General features: G+C 55.5%; 1 protein-coding gene across 1 annotated transcript in view; it reads left to right on the plus strand.

Moving 5' to 3' along the window:
• Positions 1-2,788: 2,788 nt before the first annotated feature.
• Positions 2,789-17,500, plus strand: part of LOC147111373 (inosine-5'-monophosphate dehydrogenase 2-like) — a 14,955-nt gene continuing 243 nt past the window's right edge. Inside the window, exons 1-2 of the mRNA XM_086000013.1 lie at positions 2,789-2,958; positions 5,118-5,317. Coding sequence (XP_085856139.1) covers positions 2,823-2,958; positions 5,118-5,317 — 336 coding nt within the window. The 5' untranslated portion in view covers positions 2,789-2,822. The remainder of the gene's footprint in view (positions 2,959-5,117; positions 5,318-17,500) is intronic.

Consider the following 17,500-nt stretch of genomic DNA (forward strand, 5'->3'; position numbering starts at 1 on the left):
CGTCTCTCCCCACCCCCCCCGTCTCTCCCCACCCCCCCGTCTCTCCCCCGTCTCTCCCCACCCCCCCGTCTCTCCCCACCCCCCCGTCTCTCCCCACCCCCCGTCTCTCCCCACCCCCCCGTCTCTCCCCACCCCACCCCCCCGTCTCTCCCCACCCCCCCGTCTCTCCCCCACCCCCCCGTCTCTCCCCACCCCCCCGTCTCTCCCCCCCCGTCTCCCACCCCCCCGTCTCTCCCCACCCCCCCGTCTCTCCCCCACCCCCCCGTCTCTCCCCACCCCCCCCGTCTCTCCCCACCCCCCCGTCTCTCCCCACCCCCCCGTCTCTCCCCACCCCCCCGTCTCTCCCCCACCCCCCCGTCTCTCCCCACCCCCCCGTCTCTCCCCACCCCCCCGTCTCTCCCCACCCCCCCGTCTCTCCCCACCCCCCCGTCTCTCCCCACCCCCCCGTCTCTCCCCACCCCCCCGTCTCTCCCCACCCCCCCGTCTCTCCCCACCCCCCCGTCTCCCCACCCCCCCGTCTCTCCCCACCCCCCCGTCTCTCCCCACCCCCCCGTCTCTCCCCACCCCCCCGTCTCTCCCCACCCCCCCGTCTCTCCCCACCCCCCCGTCTCTCCCCACCCCCCGTCTCTCCCCACCCCCCCGTCTCTCCCCCACCCCCCCGTCTCTCCCCACCCCCCCGTCTCTCCCCACCCCCCCGTCTCTCCCCACCCCCCCGTCTCTCCCCACCCCCCCGTCTCTCCCCACCCCCCCGTCTCCCCACCCCCCCGTCTCTCCCCACCCCCCCGTCTCTCCCCACCCCCCCGTCTCTCCCCACCCCCCCGTCTCTCCCCACCCCCCCGTCTCTCCCCACCCCCCCGTCTCTCCCCACCCCCCCGTCTCTCCCCACCCCCCCGTCTCTCCCCACCCCCCGTCTCTCCCCACCCCCCGTCTCTCCCCACCCCCCCGTCTCTCCCCACCCCCCGTCTCTCCCCACCCCCCCGTCTCTCCCCACCCCCCCGTCTCTCCCCACCCCCCCGTCTCTCCCCACCCCCCCGTCTCTCCCCACCCCCCCGTCTCTCCCCACCCCCCCGTCTCTCCCCACCCCCCCGTCTCTCCCCACCCCCCCGTCTCTCCCCACCCCCCCGTCTCTCCCCACCCCCCCCGTCTCTCCCCACCCCCCCGTCTCTCCCCACCCCCCCGTCTCTCCCCACCCCCCCGCTCTCCCCACCCCCCCGTCTCTCCCCACCCCCCCGTCTCTCCCACCCCCCGTCTCTCCCCACCCCCCCGTCTCTCCCCACCCCCCCGTCTCTCCCCACCCCCCCGTCTCTCCCCACCCCCCCGTCTCTCCCCACCCCCCCGTCTCTCCCCCACCTCCCCCCCCGTCTCTCCCCACCCCCCCGTCTCTCCCCACCCCCCCGTCTCTCCCCACCCCCCCGTCTCTCCCCACCCCCCCGTCTCTCCCCACCCCCCCGTCTCTCCCCACCCCCCCGTCTCTCCCCACCCCCCCGTCTCTCCCCACCCCCCCGTCTCTCCCCACCCCCCGTCTCTCCCCACCCCCCCGTCTCTCCCCACCCCCCCGTCTCTCCCCACCCCCCCGTCTCTCCCCACCCCCCCGTCTCTCCCCACCCCCCGTCTCTCCCCACCCCCCCGTCTCTCCCCACCCCCCCGTCTCTCCCCACCCCCCCGTCTCTCCCCACCCCCCCGTCTCTCCCCACCCCCCCGTCTCTCCCCACCCCCCCGTCTCTCCCCACCCCCCCGTCTCTCCCCACCCCCCCGTCTCTCCCCACCCCCCCGTCTCTCCCCACCCCCCCGTCTCTCCCCACCCCCCCGTCTCTCCCCACCCCCCCGTCTCTCCCCACCCCCCCGTCTCTCCCCACCCCCCCGTCTCTCCCCACCCCCCCGTCTCTCCCCACCCCCCGTCTCTCCCCACCCCCCCGTCTCTCCCCACCCCCCCCGTCTCTCCCCACCCCCCCGTCTCTCCCCACCCCCCCGTCTCTCCCCACCCCCCCGTCTCTCCCCACCCCCCCGTCTCTCCCCACCCCCCCGTCTCTCCCCACCCCCCCGTCTCTCCCCACCCCCCCGTCTCTCCCCACCCCCCCGTCTCTCCCCACCCCCCCGTCTCTCCCCACCCCCCCGTCTCTCCCCACCCCCCGTCTCTCCCCACCCCCCCGTCTCTCCCCACCCCCCCGTCTCTCCCCACCCCCCCGTCTCTCCCCACCCCCCCGTCTCTCCCCACCCCCCCGTCTCTCCCCACCCCCCCGTCTCTCCCCACCCCCCCGTCTCTCCCCACCCCCCCGTCTCTCCCCACCCCCCCCGTCTCTCCCCACCCCCCCGTCTCTCCCCACCCCCCCGTCTCTCCCACCCCCCCGTCTCTCCCCACCCCCCCGTCTCTCCCCACCCCCCCGTCTCTCCCCACCCCCCGTCTCTCCCACCCCCCCGTCTCTCCCCACCCCCCCCGTCTCTCCCCACCCCCCCCGTCTCTCCCCACCCCCGTCTCCCCCCCCCCGTCTCTCCCCACCCCCCCGTCTCTCCCCACCCCCCCGTCTCTCCCCACCCCCCCCGTCTCTCCCCACCCCCCCGTCTCTCCCCACCCCCCCGTCTCTCCCCACCCCCCGTCTCTCCCCCACCCCCCCGTCTCTCCCCACCCCCCCCCCGTCTCTCCCCACCCCCCCGTCTCTCCCCACCCCCCCGTCTCTCCCCACCCCCCCGTCTCTCCCCACCCCCCCTCTCTCCCCACTCCCCACCCCCCCCGTCTCTCCCCACCGTCCCCCCCCCCCGTCTCTCCCCACTCCCCCGTCTCTCCCCCACCCCCCATCATGTTATGCTGCGGTGTTTAGCCGTGCATGACCGGACTCTGGGACTGTGTTCACCATTTGCTGTCTCTGCCCCAGGTGATGACGAGGAGGGAGGATCTGGTGGTCGCGCCGGCTGCCGTCACTTTGAAAGAGGCGAACGAGATACTCCAGAGAAGTAAGAAAGGTAAATGGAGCAGCTTGGGAACCAGGCAGAGCAAACCGAGACAACGGCTCGTAATGGACCGGGAAAGGGTGGTGTCAGCTATCGGAATTCATAGTCTGTGCGTGTGTGCCTGTCCATCTGTCTGTGTGTGTGTCTGTCTGTCTCTGTGTGAGTCTGTCTGTCTCTGTGTGTGTGTGCCTGTCCATCTGTCTGTGTGTGTGTCTGTGTGTGTGTGTCTGTGTGTGTGTCTGTCTGTCTGTGTGTGTCTGCCTGTCTGTCTCTGTGTGTGCGTGTGTCTGTGTCTGTCTGTCTGTGTGTCCGTCTGTCTGTGTGTGTGTGTGCCTGTCCATCTGTCTGTGTGTGTGTCTGTGTGTGTGTGTCTGCCTGTCTGTCTGTCTCTGTGTGTGTCTGTGTCTGTCTGTGTGTGTGTGTCTGCCTGTCTGTCTGTCTGTGTGTGTGCGTGTGTCTGTGTCTGTCTGTCTGTGTGTGTGTGCCTGTCCATCTGTGTGTGTGTGTCTGCCTGCCTGCCTCTGTGTGTGTGTGTGTGTGTCTGCCTGTCTGTCTGTGTGTGTCTGCCTGTCTGTGTGTGTGCGTGTGTCTGTGTCTGTCTGTCTGTGTGTGTGTGCCTGTCCATCTGTGTGTGTGTGTCTGCCTGCCTGCCTGTGTGTGTGTGTGTGTGTGTGTCTGCCTGTCTGTCTGTGTGTGTCTGTCTGTCTGTGTGTGTGTGTCTGCCTGTCTGTCTGTGTGTGTGCGTGTGTCTGTGTCTGTCTGTCTGTGTGTGTGTGTGCCTGTCCATCTGTGTGTGTGTGTCTGCCTGTCCATCTGTCTGTGTGTGTGTGTCTGCCTGTCTGTCTGTCTGTGTGTGTCTGTCTATCTGTGTGTGTGTGTCGTTTTCTCCAATGATGATTCTGAATTGTAAGTATCTGGACAGTATTGGTGACTTCAGATCTCGGTCATCAATCGGATGATGTCGGGAGGTACAGTTTCCCTCGGTGCCCCGGAAAGTGAAACTCCGGCCTGCATTCCCTCCGGTGATTTAGCAGGAAAGTCAGTGTGTGATGCTACCACAGTGGAACAGCCTCTGACGCTCGCACATGAAGAATGGCCAATGGGGCGAGATGGGGAGAGCGGATCACCAGATTGCAGTGAGAGGATTGGCTGTGGGGAGAGTGGATCACCAGATCTCCAGGGGAGGGGGATTTACAAGTTTGTACAAAAGATCAACTTTAAACGGTTTGAAAGTGGGACTGATTCCCGGTAAATTATCCTGGGGCTGATTAGTTTAATGTAACTGGGCGATGGGATTACAGCGGATTGCTCCAGTTAAAGAGCTAGCACAGGCACAATGGGCTGAATGGCCCCTTCGCGTGCTGTAATGTCTGATTCACTAACTGATTAGCAGCTTCCTGCTGCTGCTGTGGATCCTGATTTAATGGCCGTCACTCGGTTCATTGCTCTGAGGTTACGGTGAGGTTCAGCTCGGAGCTGCTGTGGAACCGCTGGGGGGGGCGGCGAGCCTGTTGTGGGGCTGTAACGCCGCCCAGCATCCCGCGGTCAGACAGGCGCGCCTTCGGAGGAGGGAATTGGGGAACGGGAAATCATTGAGCTGTGTCTCTGGTCTGTGCGTCTCTAATGCTCGGCCGGGCTGGTGAATGGAGTGTCCCTTTAACAACCGCACCCTCGCGGTGTGGGGCCGGGGCCAGGGCCGCGCGCTTCCTGCTCGCTGTGTCTGCGGTCCCAAGACTCTAATCGGCGGCTCACGGATTGGCTCCTGGAGTTGATGGCAACCTCTGACCCCTCCCCCTGCACTCTGTCCCCTGACCTACCTGACCCTATCTCTCTCTCTCTCTCTCTCCCTCCCCCTCTCTCCCTCCCCCTCTCCCTCCCCCCTCCCTCCCCCCCCCTCCCCCTCCCCCTCCCTCCCTTTCCCCCTCTCTCCCCCTCCCCCTCCCTCCCTCCCTTTCCCCCTCTCTCCCCCTCCCTCTCGCTCTCTCTCTCGCCCTCTCACTCTCGCCGTCTCCCTCCCCACCTCCCTCCCTCCCCGCCTCCCTCCCTCCCCGCCTCCCTCCCTCCCTCCCTCCCCCCCTCTCTCCCTCCCTGTCTCCCTCTCCCCCTCCCGCTCTCGCCCTCTCTGTCACTCTCTCTCTCTCTCCCTCTCTCTCTCTTGCTCTCTCTCTCAGGGAAGCTGCCGATCGTGAATGATAACGACCAGTTGGTGGCTATCATCGCCCGGACCGACCTGAAGAAGAATCGCGATTACCCTCTCGCTTCGAAAGACTCCAAGAAGCAGCTGCTGTGCGGAGCCGCGATCGGCACTCACGCTGACGACCGGTACCGACTGGACCTCCTGGTGCAGGCTGGCGTGGACGCCGTGATTCTGGTGAGTTTCTCTGGCACAAATCCCCACTGTCCATGTCTGCAGATCAAGCACAGCTTTTCCCAAAGTCCAAAAGACAGACTTGCATTTCTATAGCGCCTTTCACATCCTCAGGACGACCCAAAACGCGTTACAACCAATTAAGTACTATTTGAAGTGTAGTCACTGTTGTAATGTAGGAAACGCAGCGGCCAAATTGCGCACAGCAAGCTCCCACAAACAGCAATGTGATAAATGACCAGATTATGATGTTAGTTGAGGGATAAATATTGTCCCAGGTCACCGGGCAGAACTCCCCCTGCTCTTCTTTGAATAGTGGCCGTGGGATCTTTTACCTCCACCTGGGAGGGTTTAATGTCTCATCTGAAAGACGGGTGATTTGAGTTGCTGGGTGAGGCTTGAAGCCACAACCTTCTGACTGAGCCAAGCTGACAAAGACTGGGGAGGTCACAGACTTTGCCAATGGTTGACTGATCTCAGCTAGGGGAGGGGTGAGACAATTGACCTGTGACCCCGGGGGTTAGGGAGAACGGGATTTGTGCTGGAAACTGCAGTGGGTGCGGGGGTGGTTTTTGGGGCACAGGGGCCTGGCTCGAGCTCAACTGCTGCCCACCAAGAATGAATATCTCACTGCTACTCAGGCTCTCACAAGAAAGGCCACTTGGGTGAGATATTGGAGGGCAGCTCGTGTTCATTGAACCCAGTCATAGAGTCACACGGCACAGAAGGAGGCCATTCGGCCCATCGAGTCCGTGCCAGCTCTCTGTAGAGCAATCCAGTCAGTCCCATTCCCTGCTCTATCCCCGTAGCCCTGCAAGTTTATTTCCCTCAAGTGCCTATCCAGTCTCCCCTTGAAAACATTGAGTGTCTCCGCTTCCACCACTTCCGTCGGCAGCGAGTTCCAGGTCCTCACCACTCGCTGCGTAAAAAAGTCTTCCTCACATCCCCCCTGTATCTTTTGCCCAAAACCTTAAATCTGTGTCCCCTAGTCCTTGTACCATCAACTAGTGGGAACAGCCTTTCCCCGTCTAGCCTATCCAAACCAGTCATAATCTTGTACACCTCCATCAAATCACCCCCTCAACCTCCTTTGCTCTAATGAAAACAAAACCAGCTTCTCCAACCTGTCCTTGTAGCTAAGATCCCCCATCCCCGGAACTATTCTGGTAAATGTCCTCTGCACCCTCTCAAGGGCCTTCACATCCTTCCTAAAGCGTGGTGACCAGAACTGGTTCAGCATAACTTCTCTACTTTTGTACTCAATACCTCTATTTATGAAGCCCAAGATCCCATATGCTTTGCTAACCACTCTCTCAATACGTCCTGCCACCTTCAGGGACCTATGCACATTAACTCCCAGGTCCCTCTGTCCCTCCACATCTTTAAAACTGTGCCATGTGTGCGGGAAGTGTATCCAGCTGCAGCTACTGGCAGACCGCATTGCGGCGCTGGAGCTGTGAATGGATGCACACTGGAGCATTCGCGATGCTGAGGACGTCGTGAATAGCACGTTTAATCAGTTGGTCACACCGCAGGCAAAGGTTGGACAGGCAGAAAGGGAATGGGTGACCAACAGACAGAGTACTAGGCGCAGGCAGGTAGTGCAGGGGTCCCCTGTGGCCATCCCCCTCTCAAACAGATACACCACTTTGAGTACTGTTGGGGGGGATGGCTTATCAGAGGAAGGCAGCAGCAGCCAACTTCCTGGCACCAAGGGTGGTTCTGCTGCACAGGACGGGAGGAAAAAGAGGGGTAGAGCTATAGTAATAGGGGATTCTATTGTAAGGGGAATAGATAGGTGTTTCTGCGGCCGCAAACAAGACTCCAGGATGGTGTGTTGTCTCCCTGGTGCAAGGGTCAAGGATGTCTCAGAGCGACGGCAGAACATCTTGGAAGGGGAGGGTGAACAGCCAGTTGTCGTGGTGCATATAGGTACCAACGATATAGGTTAAAAAAACCGGGATGAGGTCCTAAAAGCTGAATATAGGGAGTTAGGAGGTAAATTAAAAAATAGGACCTCAAAGGTAGTAATCTCAGGATTGCTACCAGTGCCACATGCTAGTCAGAGTAGAAATAGAAGGATATTTCAGATGACTACGTGGCTAGAGGAATGGTGTGAGGGGGAGGGATTCAAATTCCTGGGACATTGGAACCGGTTCTGGGGGAGGTGGGACCAGTTCAAACCAGACGGTTTGCACCTGGGCAGGGCCGGGACCGATGTCCTAGGGGGAGTGTTTGCTAGTGCTCTGGGGGAGGGTTTAAACTAAAATGGCAGGGGGCTGGGAACCTGAGCAGGGAGACAGAGGAAAGGGAAACGAGGATAAAAGAAAAAGATAGGAAGGAGAAAAACAAAAGTGGCAGTCAGAGAAATCAACAGTTTAAATCAAACATGGCCACAGTAAATAATAATTCTAATAGGTCTAAGAGCATTAAAAAAACAAGCCTGAAGGCTTTGTGTCTTAATGCGAGGAGCATTCGTAATAAGGTGGATGAATTAGCTGCGCAAATAGAGGTAAATGATTATGATTTGATTGGGATTACGGAAACATGGCTCCAGGGTGGCCAAGGCTGGGAACTCAACATCCAGGGGTATTCAATATTCAGGAAAGATAGGCAAAAAGGAAAGGGAGGTGGGGTAGCATTGCTGGTTAAAGTAGGGATTAACACAATTGTAAGGAAGGATATTAGCTCTGATGATGTGGAATCTGTATGGGTAGAACTGAGAAATACCAAGGGGCAGAAAATGTTAGTGGGAGTGGTATATAGACCTCCAAACAGTAATGCGGAGGTTGGGGATGGCATTAAAAGGGAAATTAGAGAAGCGTGCAATAAGGGCACAGCAGTCATCATGGGTGACTTTAATCTACATATAAATTGGGCTAACCAAATTAGTAACAATATTGTGGAGGAGGAATTCCTGGAGTGTTTACGGGATGGTTTCCTGGACCAATATGTCGAGGAACCAACCAGAGATCAGGCCATCTTAGACTGGGTATTATGTAACGAGAAAGGATTAATTAACAGTCTTGTTGTACGAGGCCCCTTGGGTCAGAGCGATCATAATATGATAGAATTCTTCATTAAGATGGAGAATGAAGTTGTTGACTCAGAGACTAGGGTCCTGAATTTAAACAAAGGAAATTACGATGGTCTGAGGCGCGAGTTGGGTAGGATTGATTGGGGAATGTCACTCAAAGGGTTGACGGTGGATAGGCAATGGCAAACATTTAAAGATCGCATGGATGAACTACAGAATTTGTTCATCCCAGTTTGGCATAAAAATAAAACAAAAAAGGTGACTCAACCGTAGCTAAGAAGGGAAATTAGGGATAGCATCAGATCCAAGGAGAGGACACATAAGTTGGCCAGAAAAAGCAGCAAACCTGAGGTTTGGGAGCAGTTTAGGATTCAGCAAAGGAGGACAAAGGGATTAATAAAGAGGGGGAAAATAGAGTATGAGAGTAAGCTTTCAGGGAACATAAAAACTGACTGTAAAAGCTTCTATAGATATGTGAAGAGAAAAAGATTGGTGAAGTCAAGCGTAGGTCCCTTGCAGTCAGAATCAGGGGAATTTATAATGGGGAACACAGAAATGGCAGACCAACTAAATACATACTTTGGTTCTGTCTTCACAAAGGAGGACACAAATAACCTCCCAGAGATGTCGGGAACATCGGGTCTAATGAGAGGGAGGAACTGAATGAAATCAGTATTTGAAGGGAAATGGTGTTGGGGAAATTGACGGGATTGAAGGCCGATAAATCCCCAGGGCCTGATAATCTACATCCTAGGGTACTTAAGGAAGTGACGGTAGAAATAGTAGATGCATTGCTGGTCATCTTCCACAATTCGATAGACTCTGGAACAGTCCCATGGATTGGAGGGTAGCTAATGTTACCCCACTATTCAAAAAAGGTGGTAGAGAGAAAACGGGGAATTATAGACCGGTAAGCCTGACATCGGTAAGTGGGGAAAATGCTAGAGTCCATTGTAAAAGATGTAATAGCAGAGCACTTGGAAAACTGACAGGATCGGACAAAGTCAACGTGGATTTACAAAAGGTAAATCATGCTTGACTAATCTACTGGAATTTTTTGAGGATGTAACTGGTAGAATAGATAAGGGAGAACCAGTGTTTGTGGTGTATTTGGACTTTCAGAAGGCTTTCGATAAAGTCCTGCATAAGCGTGCAAAGTTAAAGCACATGGGATTGGGGGTAAGGTACTGACTTGGATAGAGAACTGGTTGGCAGACAGGAAGCAAAGAGTTGGAATATACGGGTCTTTTTCCGAGTGGTAGGCAGTGACTAGTGGGGTACCGCAGGGATCAGTGCTAGGACCCCAGTTATTCACAATATATATTAATGATCTAGACGAGGGAACTAGATGTAATATCTCCAAGTTTGCAGACGACACAAAGCTGGGTGGGCGTGTGTGCTGTGAGGAGGATGCCGGGAAACTCCAGTATGATTTGGACAGGTTGGGTGATTGGGTAGATGCATGGCAGATGCAGTATAATGTGGATAAATGCGAGGTTATCCATTTTGGTGGCAAAAACAGGAAGGCAGATCTGTACGGCAATAGATTGGGAAAAGGGGAAGTGCAATGAGACCTGGGTGTCCTTGTGCACTAGTCGCTGAAGGTAAGCATGCAGGTGCAGCAGGTGGTTAAGAAGGCAAATGGTATGTTGGCCTTCGTAGCGAGAGGATTTGAGTACAGGAGCAAGGATGTCTTGCTGCAGTTGTACAGGGCCTTGGTGCGACCACACGTTGCGTATTGTGTGCAGTTTTGGTCGCTTTATCTGCGGAAGGATGTTCTTGCCATGGAAGGAGTGCAGCGAAGATTCACCAGACTGATTCCTGGGATGGCAGGAATGACGTATGAGGGGAGATTGGATCGATTGGGCTTATATTCGCTGGAGTTTAGAAGAATGAGAGGGGATCTCATTGAAACTTCAGGACTAGACAGACTAGATGCAGGAAGGATGTTCCCGATGGCGGGGGAGTCCAGAACCAGGGGTCACAGTCTAAGGATGAGGGGTAAGCCTTTTAGGACAGAGATGAGGAGGAATTTCTTCACCCAGAGAGTGGTGAACCTGTGGAATTCTCTACCACAGAAGGCCATTGAGGCCAATTCATTAAATATATTCAAGAAGGAGTTAGATATATTTCTTAAGGCTAAAGGGATATGGGGAGAAAGCAGGAACAGGTTAATGAATTTAGATGATCAACCATGGCTGAGGGGCCGAATGGCGGAGCAGGCTCGAGGGGCCGAATGGCGGAGCAGGCTCGAGGGGCCGAATGGCCTACTCCTGCTCCTATCTTCTATGTTTCCCCAGAAATGGTCCCAATGACTCATGAATCTAAAGCCCTCCCTCCTGCACCATCTCTCCAGACACACATTCATCTGTTCTATCCTCCTATTCCTGTACTCACTAGCACGTGGCACCGGGAGTTACCCGGAGATTACTACCTTTGAGGTCCTGCTTTTTAATCTCTTTCCTAGCTCCCTATAGTCTGCCTGCAGGACCTCAGCCCTCTTTCTGCATATGTCGTTGGTACCGATATGGACAACGACCTCTGGCTGTTCACCCTCCCCCCTCGGAGTGTCCTGCAGCCGCTCAGTGACATAGAAACATAGAAGATAGGAGCAGGAGTAGGCCATTTGGCCCCTCGAGCCTGCTCCGCCATTTAATGAGATCATGGCTGATCATCCAAATTCAGTACCCTGTCCCTGCTTTCTCCCCATATCCCTTGATCCCTTTAGCCTTACGAAATATATCCAACTCCTTCTTGAATATATTTAATGAATTGGCCTCAACTGCCTTCTGTGGTAGAGAATTCCACAGGTTCACCACTCTGGGTGAAGAAATTCCTCATCTCTGTCCTAAATGGCTTACCCCTTATCCTTAGACTGTGACCCCTGGTTCTGGACTTCCCCACCATCGGGAACACCCTTCCTGCATCTAGTCTATCTAGTCCTGTTCGAATTTTATAAGTTTCAATGAGATCCTCTCTCATTCTTCTAAACTCCAGCGAATACAAGCCCAATCGACCCAATCTCTCCTCATACGTCATTCCTGCCATCCCAGGTATCAGTCTGGTGAAGCTTTGCTGCACTCCTTCCATGGCAAGAACATCCTTCCTCAGATAAGGCGACCAAAACTGCACACAATACTCAAGGTGTGGTCTCACCAAGGCCCTGTACAACTGCAGCAAGACATCCTTGTTCCTGTACTCGAACCCTCTCGCTATGAAGGCCAACATACCATTTGCCGCCTTAACCGCCTGCTGCACCTGCATGCTTACCTTCAGCGACTGGTGCACAAGGACACCCAGGTCTCGTTGCACTTCCCCTTCTCCCAATCTATTGCCATTCAGACAATAATCTGCCTTCCTGTTTTTGCCACCAATGTGGATAACCTTGCATTTATCCACATTATACTGCATCTGCCATGCATCCCAATCACCCAACCTGTCCAAATCATACTGGAGTTTCTCTGCATCCTCCTCCCAGCACACACGCCCACCAGCTTTGTGTCGTCTGCAAACTTGGAGATATTACATCTAGTTCGCTCGTCTAGATCATTAATATATATTGTGAATAGCTGGGGTCCAAGGATCGATCCCTGCGGTACCCCACTAGTCACTGCCTGCCACTCGGAAAAAGAGCCGTTTATTCCAAGACCCGTGACACCCTTGACCCTGGCACCAGGGAGGCAACATACCATCCTGGAGTCACGTCTGCGTGCTCAGAAACACCTATCTGTTCCCCTAACTATCGAATCCCCTATCACTATTGCTCTTCACCTCTTCTTCCTCCCCCCTGTACAGCTGAGCCACCCGTGGTGCCGTGGCCTTGGCTCTGACTGCTCTCCCCAGAGGAGCCATCATTCCCACCAGTTTCCAGAACTGTGAACCGGTTAGCGAGCGAGATGCACTCTGGGGATTTCTGCCCTACCTGCCTGGTCCTCCTTCTCTGTCTGGCGGTCACCCATTCCCTCTCTGTCTGCACATTCTGAGGCTGCGGGGTGACTACTTCTAGAAACGTGCTTTCCCAGTATTTCTCAGCCTCGCGGATGCACTGTAGTGACCCCAGCTGCCGCTCAAGCTCTGAAACCTGGAGCTCGGGTAGCTGCAGTTGGAGACACTTCCTGCACACGTGGTTGTCCAGACTGCAGGAAGTGTGCAGGATATCCCACAGGGCCCAGGATATGCAAATCATGGGACTGAGCTGCCCTGCCATGCCCTCTACTTACCAGACGATGGAGGTAATTTAGCTGAAATAAACTTAAAACTTTACAAGAAACACTCAACAGCTACCCACCAATCAGCACCTCCCTCTATTAGATAGGCTATGAACTACTTCGCAGAAATATACTCAAAACAAAACAAAACTTACCACAAATACTCACCGATACTCACCCCTCGACTCCCTTCTGCCAGCGACACCTTTGAATTCTGACGCCACTCCTTCGTTGTATCGCTTGCCAACTGTCTCCCTCGCAGGTAGTCCGCTCGCTCAGACTCCCAGGTCTCTGCTCCGTGCTACCTTTATCCCCGGTCTCCGATTCCGTTCCTCCCGCAGGTCCGCTCACTCAGACTGCACTGCTGCCCTGTGAAGTCACACCTTATTTTTTGGAAATCGTGCAAGGTCCCAACGCCGCCACTGGTGCCTCCAATTACATCCACGCAGTTTAAAGTGAGAGTCGGTGCCTGTGGAACTGTACCCCAGTGAGAGTCAGTGTCTGTGGAACTGTACCCCAGTGAGAGTCAGTGTCTGTGGAACTGTACCCCAGTGAGAGTCAGTGTCTGTGGAACTGTACCCCAGTGAGAGTCAGTGTCTGTGGAACTGTACCCCAGTGAGAGTCAGTGTCTGTGGAACTCTACCCCAGTGAGAGTCAGTGTCTGTGGAACTGTACCCCAGTGAGAGTCAGTGTCTGTGGAACTGTACCCCAGTGAGAGTCAGTGTCTGTGGAACTGTACCCCAGTGAGAGTCAGTGTCTGTGGAACTGTACCCCAGTGAGAGTCAGTGTCTGTGGAACTGTACCCCAGTGAGAGTCGGTGTCTGTTGAACTGTACCCTAGTGAGAGTCAGTGTCTGTGGAACTGTACCCCAGTGAGAGTCAGTGTCTGTGGAACTGTACCCCAGTGAGAGTCAGTGTCTGTGGAACTGTACCCCAGTGAGAGTCAGTGTCTGTGGAACTGTACCCCAGTGAGAGTCGGTGTCTGTTGAATTGTACCCTAGTGAGAGTCAGTGTCTGTGGAGCTGTACCCCAGTGAGAGTCAGTGTCTGTGGAGCTGTACCCCAGTGAGAGTCAGTGCCTGTGGAACTGTACCCCAGTGAGAGTCCATGTCTGTGGAACTGTACCCCAGTGAGAGTCGGTGTCTGTGGAACTGTACCCCAGTGAGAGTCAGTGTCTGTGGAACTGTACCCCAGTGAGAGTCGGTGTCTGTGGAACTGCACCCCAGTGAGAGTCGGTGTCTGTGGAACTGTACCCCAGTGAGAGTCAGTGTCTGTGGAACTGTACCCCAGTGAGAGTCAGTGTCTGTGGATCTGTACCCCAGTGAGAGTCAGTGTCTGTGGAACTGTACCCCAGTGAGAGTCAGTGTCTGTGGAACTGTACCCCAGTGAGAGTCAGTGTCTGTTGAACTGTACCCTAGTGAGAGTCAGTGTCTGTGGAGCTGTACCCCAGTGAGAGTCGGTGTCTGTTGAACTGTACCCTAGTGAGAGTCAGTGTCTGTGGAACTGTACCCCAGTGAGAGTCAGTGTCTGTGGAACTGTACCCCAGTGAGAGTCAGTGTCTGTGGAACTGTACCCCAGTGAGAGTCGGTGTCTGTTGAATTGTACCCTAGTGAGAGTCTGTGTCTGTGGAGCTGTACCCCAGTGAGAGTCAGTGTCTGTGGAGCTGTACCCCAGTGAGAGTCAGTGCCTGTGGAACTGTACCCCAGTGAGAGTCCATGTCTGTGGAACTGTACCCCAGTGAGAGTCGGTGTCTGTGGAACTGTACCCCAGTGAGAGTCAGTGTCTGTGGAACTGTACCCCAGTGAGAGTCGGTGTCTGTGGAACTGCACCCCAGTGAGAGTCGGTGTCTGTGGAACTGTACCCCAGTGAGAGTCAGTGTCTGTGGAACTGTACCCCAGTGAGAGTCAGTGTCTGTGGAACTGTACCCCAGTGAGAGTCAGTGTCTGTGGAACTGTACCCCAGTGAGAGTCAGTGTCTGTGGAACTGTACCCCAGTGAGAGTCAGTGTCTGTGGAACTGTACCCCAGTGAGAGTCAGTGTCTGTGGAAATGTACCCCAGTGAGAGTCAGTGTCTGTGGAACTGTACCCCAGTGAGAGTCCGTGTCTGTGGAACTGTACCCCAGTGAGAGTCAGTGTCTGTGGAACTGTACCCCAGTGAGAGTCAGTGTCTGTGGAACTGTACCCCAGTGAGAGTCAGTGTCTGTGGAACTGTACCCCAGTGAGAGTCCATGTCTGTGGAACTGTACCCCAGTGAGAGTCAGTGTCTGTGGAACTGTACCCCAGTGAGAGTCAGTGTCTGTGGAACTGTACCCCAGTGAGAGTCAGTGTCTGTGGAACTGTACCCCAGTGAGAGTCAGTGTCTGTGGAACTGTACCCCAGTGAGAGTCAGTGTGTGTGGAACTGTACCCCAGTGAGAGTCAGTGTCTGTGGAACTGTACCCCAGTGAGAGTCAGTGTCTGTGGAACTGTACCACGGTGAGAGTCAGTGTCTGTGGAACTGTACCCCAGTGAGAGTCAGTGTCTGTGGAACTGTACCCCAGTGAGAGTCAGTGTCTGTGGAACTGTACCCCAGTGAGAGTCAGTGTCTGTGGAACTGTACCCCAGTGAGAGTCAGTGTCTGTGGAACTGTACCCCAGTGAGAGTCAGTGTCTGTGGAACTGTACCCCAGTGAGAGTCAGTGTCTGTGGAACTGTACCCCAGTGAGAGTCAGTGTCTGTGGAACTGTACCCCAGTGAGAGTCAGTGTCTGTGGAACTGTACCCCAGTGAGAGTCAGTGTCTGTGGAACTGTACCCCAGTGAGAGTCAGTGTCTGTGGAACTGTACCCCAGTGAGAGTCAGTGTCTGTGGAAATGTACCCCAGTGAGAGTCAGTGTCTGTGGAACTGTACCCCAGTGAGAGTCAGTGTCTGTGGAGCTGTACCCCAGTGAGAGTCAGTGCCTGTGGAACTGTCCCCCAGTGAGAGTCAGTGTCTGTGGAACTGTACCCCAGTGAGAGTCAGTGTCTGTGGAACTGTACCCCAGTGAGAGTCAGTCTCTGTGGAACTGTTCCCCAGTGAGAGTCAGTGTCTGTGGAACTGTACCCCAGTGAGAGTCAGTGTCTGTGGAACTGTGCCCTAGTGAGAGTCAGTGTCTGTGGAACTGTCCCCCAGTGAGAGTCAGTGTCTGTGGAACTGTACCCCAGTGAGAGTCAGTGTCTGTGGAACTGTACCCCAGTGAGAGTCAGTGCCTGTGGAACTGTCCCCCAGTGAGAGTCAGTGTCTGTGGAACTGTACCCCAGTGAGAGTCAGTGTCTGTGGAACTGTACCCCAGTGAGAGTCAGTGCCTGTGGAACTGTACCCCAGTGAGACTCAGTGTCTGTGGAACCGTACCCCAGTGAGAGTCAGTGTCTGTGGAACTGTACCCCAGTGAGAGTCAGTGTCTGTGGAACTGTAATCCAGTGAGAGTCAGTGTCTGTGGAACTGTACCCCAGTGAGAGTCGGTGTCTGTGGAACTGTACCCCAGTGAGAGTCGGTGTCTGTGGAACTGTACCCCAGTGAGAGTCAGTGTCTGTGGAACTGTACCCCAGTGAGAGTCAGTGTCTGTGGAACTGTACCCCAGTGAGAGTCAGTGTCTGTGGAACTGTACCCCAGTGAGAGTCAGTGTCTGTGGAACTGTACCCCCAGTGAGAGTCAGTGTCAGTGGAACTGTACCCCAGTGAGAGTCAGTGTCTGTGGAACTGTACCCCAGTGAGAGTCAGTGTCTGTGGAACTGTACCCCAGTGAGAGTCAGTGTCTGTGGAACTGTACCCCAGTGAGAGTCAGGGTCTGTGGAACAGTACCCCAGTGAGAGTCAGTGTCTGTGGAACTGTACCCCAGTGAGAGTCAGTGTCTGTGGAACTGTACCCCAGTGAGAGTCAGTGTCTGTGGAACTGTACCCCAGTGAGAGTCAGTGTCTGTGGAACTGTACCCCAGTGAGAGTCAGTGTCTGTGGAACTGTACCCCAGTGAGAGTCAGTGTCTGTGGAACTGTACCCCAGTGAGAGTCAGTGTCTGTGGAACTGTACCCCAGTGAGAGTCAGTGTCTGTGGGGCTGTACCCCAGTGAGAGTCAGTGTCTGTGGAACTGTACCCCAGTGAGAGTCAGTGTCTGTGGAACTGTACCCCAGTGAGAGTCAGTGTCTGTGGAACTGTACCCCAGTGAGAGTCAGTGTCTGTGGAACTGTACCCCAGTGAGAGTCAGTGTCTGTGGAACTGTACCCCAGTGAGTGTCAGTGTCTCTGGAACTGTACCCAGTGAGAGTCAGTGTCTGTGGAACTGTACCCCAGTGAGTGTCAGTGTCTCTGGAACTGTACCCCAGTGAGAGTCAGTGTCTGTGGAACTGTACCCCAGTGAGAGTCAGTGTCTGTGGAACTGTACCCCAGTGAGAGTCAGTGTCTGTGGAACTGTACCCCAGTGAGAGTCAGTGTCTGTGGAACTGTACCCCAGTGAGAGTCAGTGTCTGTGGAACTCTACCCCAGTGAGAGTCAGTGTCTGTGGAACTCCACCCCAGTGAGAGTCAGTGTCTGTGGAACTGTACCCCAGTGAGAGTCAGTGTCTGTGGAACTGTGCCCCAGTGAGAGTCAGTGTCTGTGGAACTCCACCCCAGTGAGAGTCAGTGTCTGTCGGGGAACGGGGAGAAAACTTTTTCACATGTTTCTATATTTCTTAAGGCTGAAGGGATATGGGGAGAAGGCAGGGACCGGGTACTGAATTTGAATGATCAGCCATGATCTCATTGAATGGCGGTGCAGGCTTGACGGGCCGAATGGCCTACTCCTGCTCCTATCTTCTATGTTTAGTTCGTGGAACTAATAGATTGTTCCTGCTTTCTCTTTGCCCCCTCCCTGTGTGTTCCTTCTCTCTCCCTCTCCCTATCTCGCTTTCACCCTCGCATTATCTCTCTCCCTCACATTCCCTCTCTCTCTCTCACA

Source organism: Somniosus microcephalus, chromosome 11 (assembly GCF_052327205.1).
Source record: "Somniosus microcephalus isolate GS21.2 chromosome 11, FLI_Smic_1.0, whole genome shotgun sequence".
Classification (NCBI taxonomy): Eukaryota; Metazoa; Chordata; class Chondrichthyes; order Squaliformes; family Somniosidae; genus Somniosus; species Somniosus microcephalus.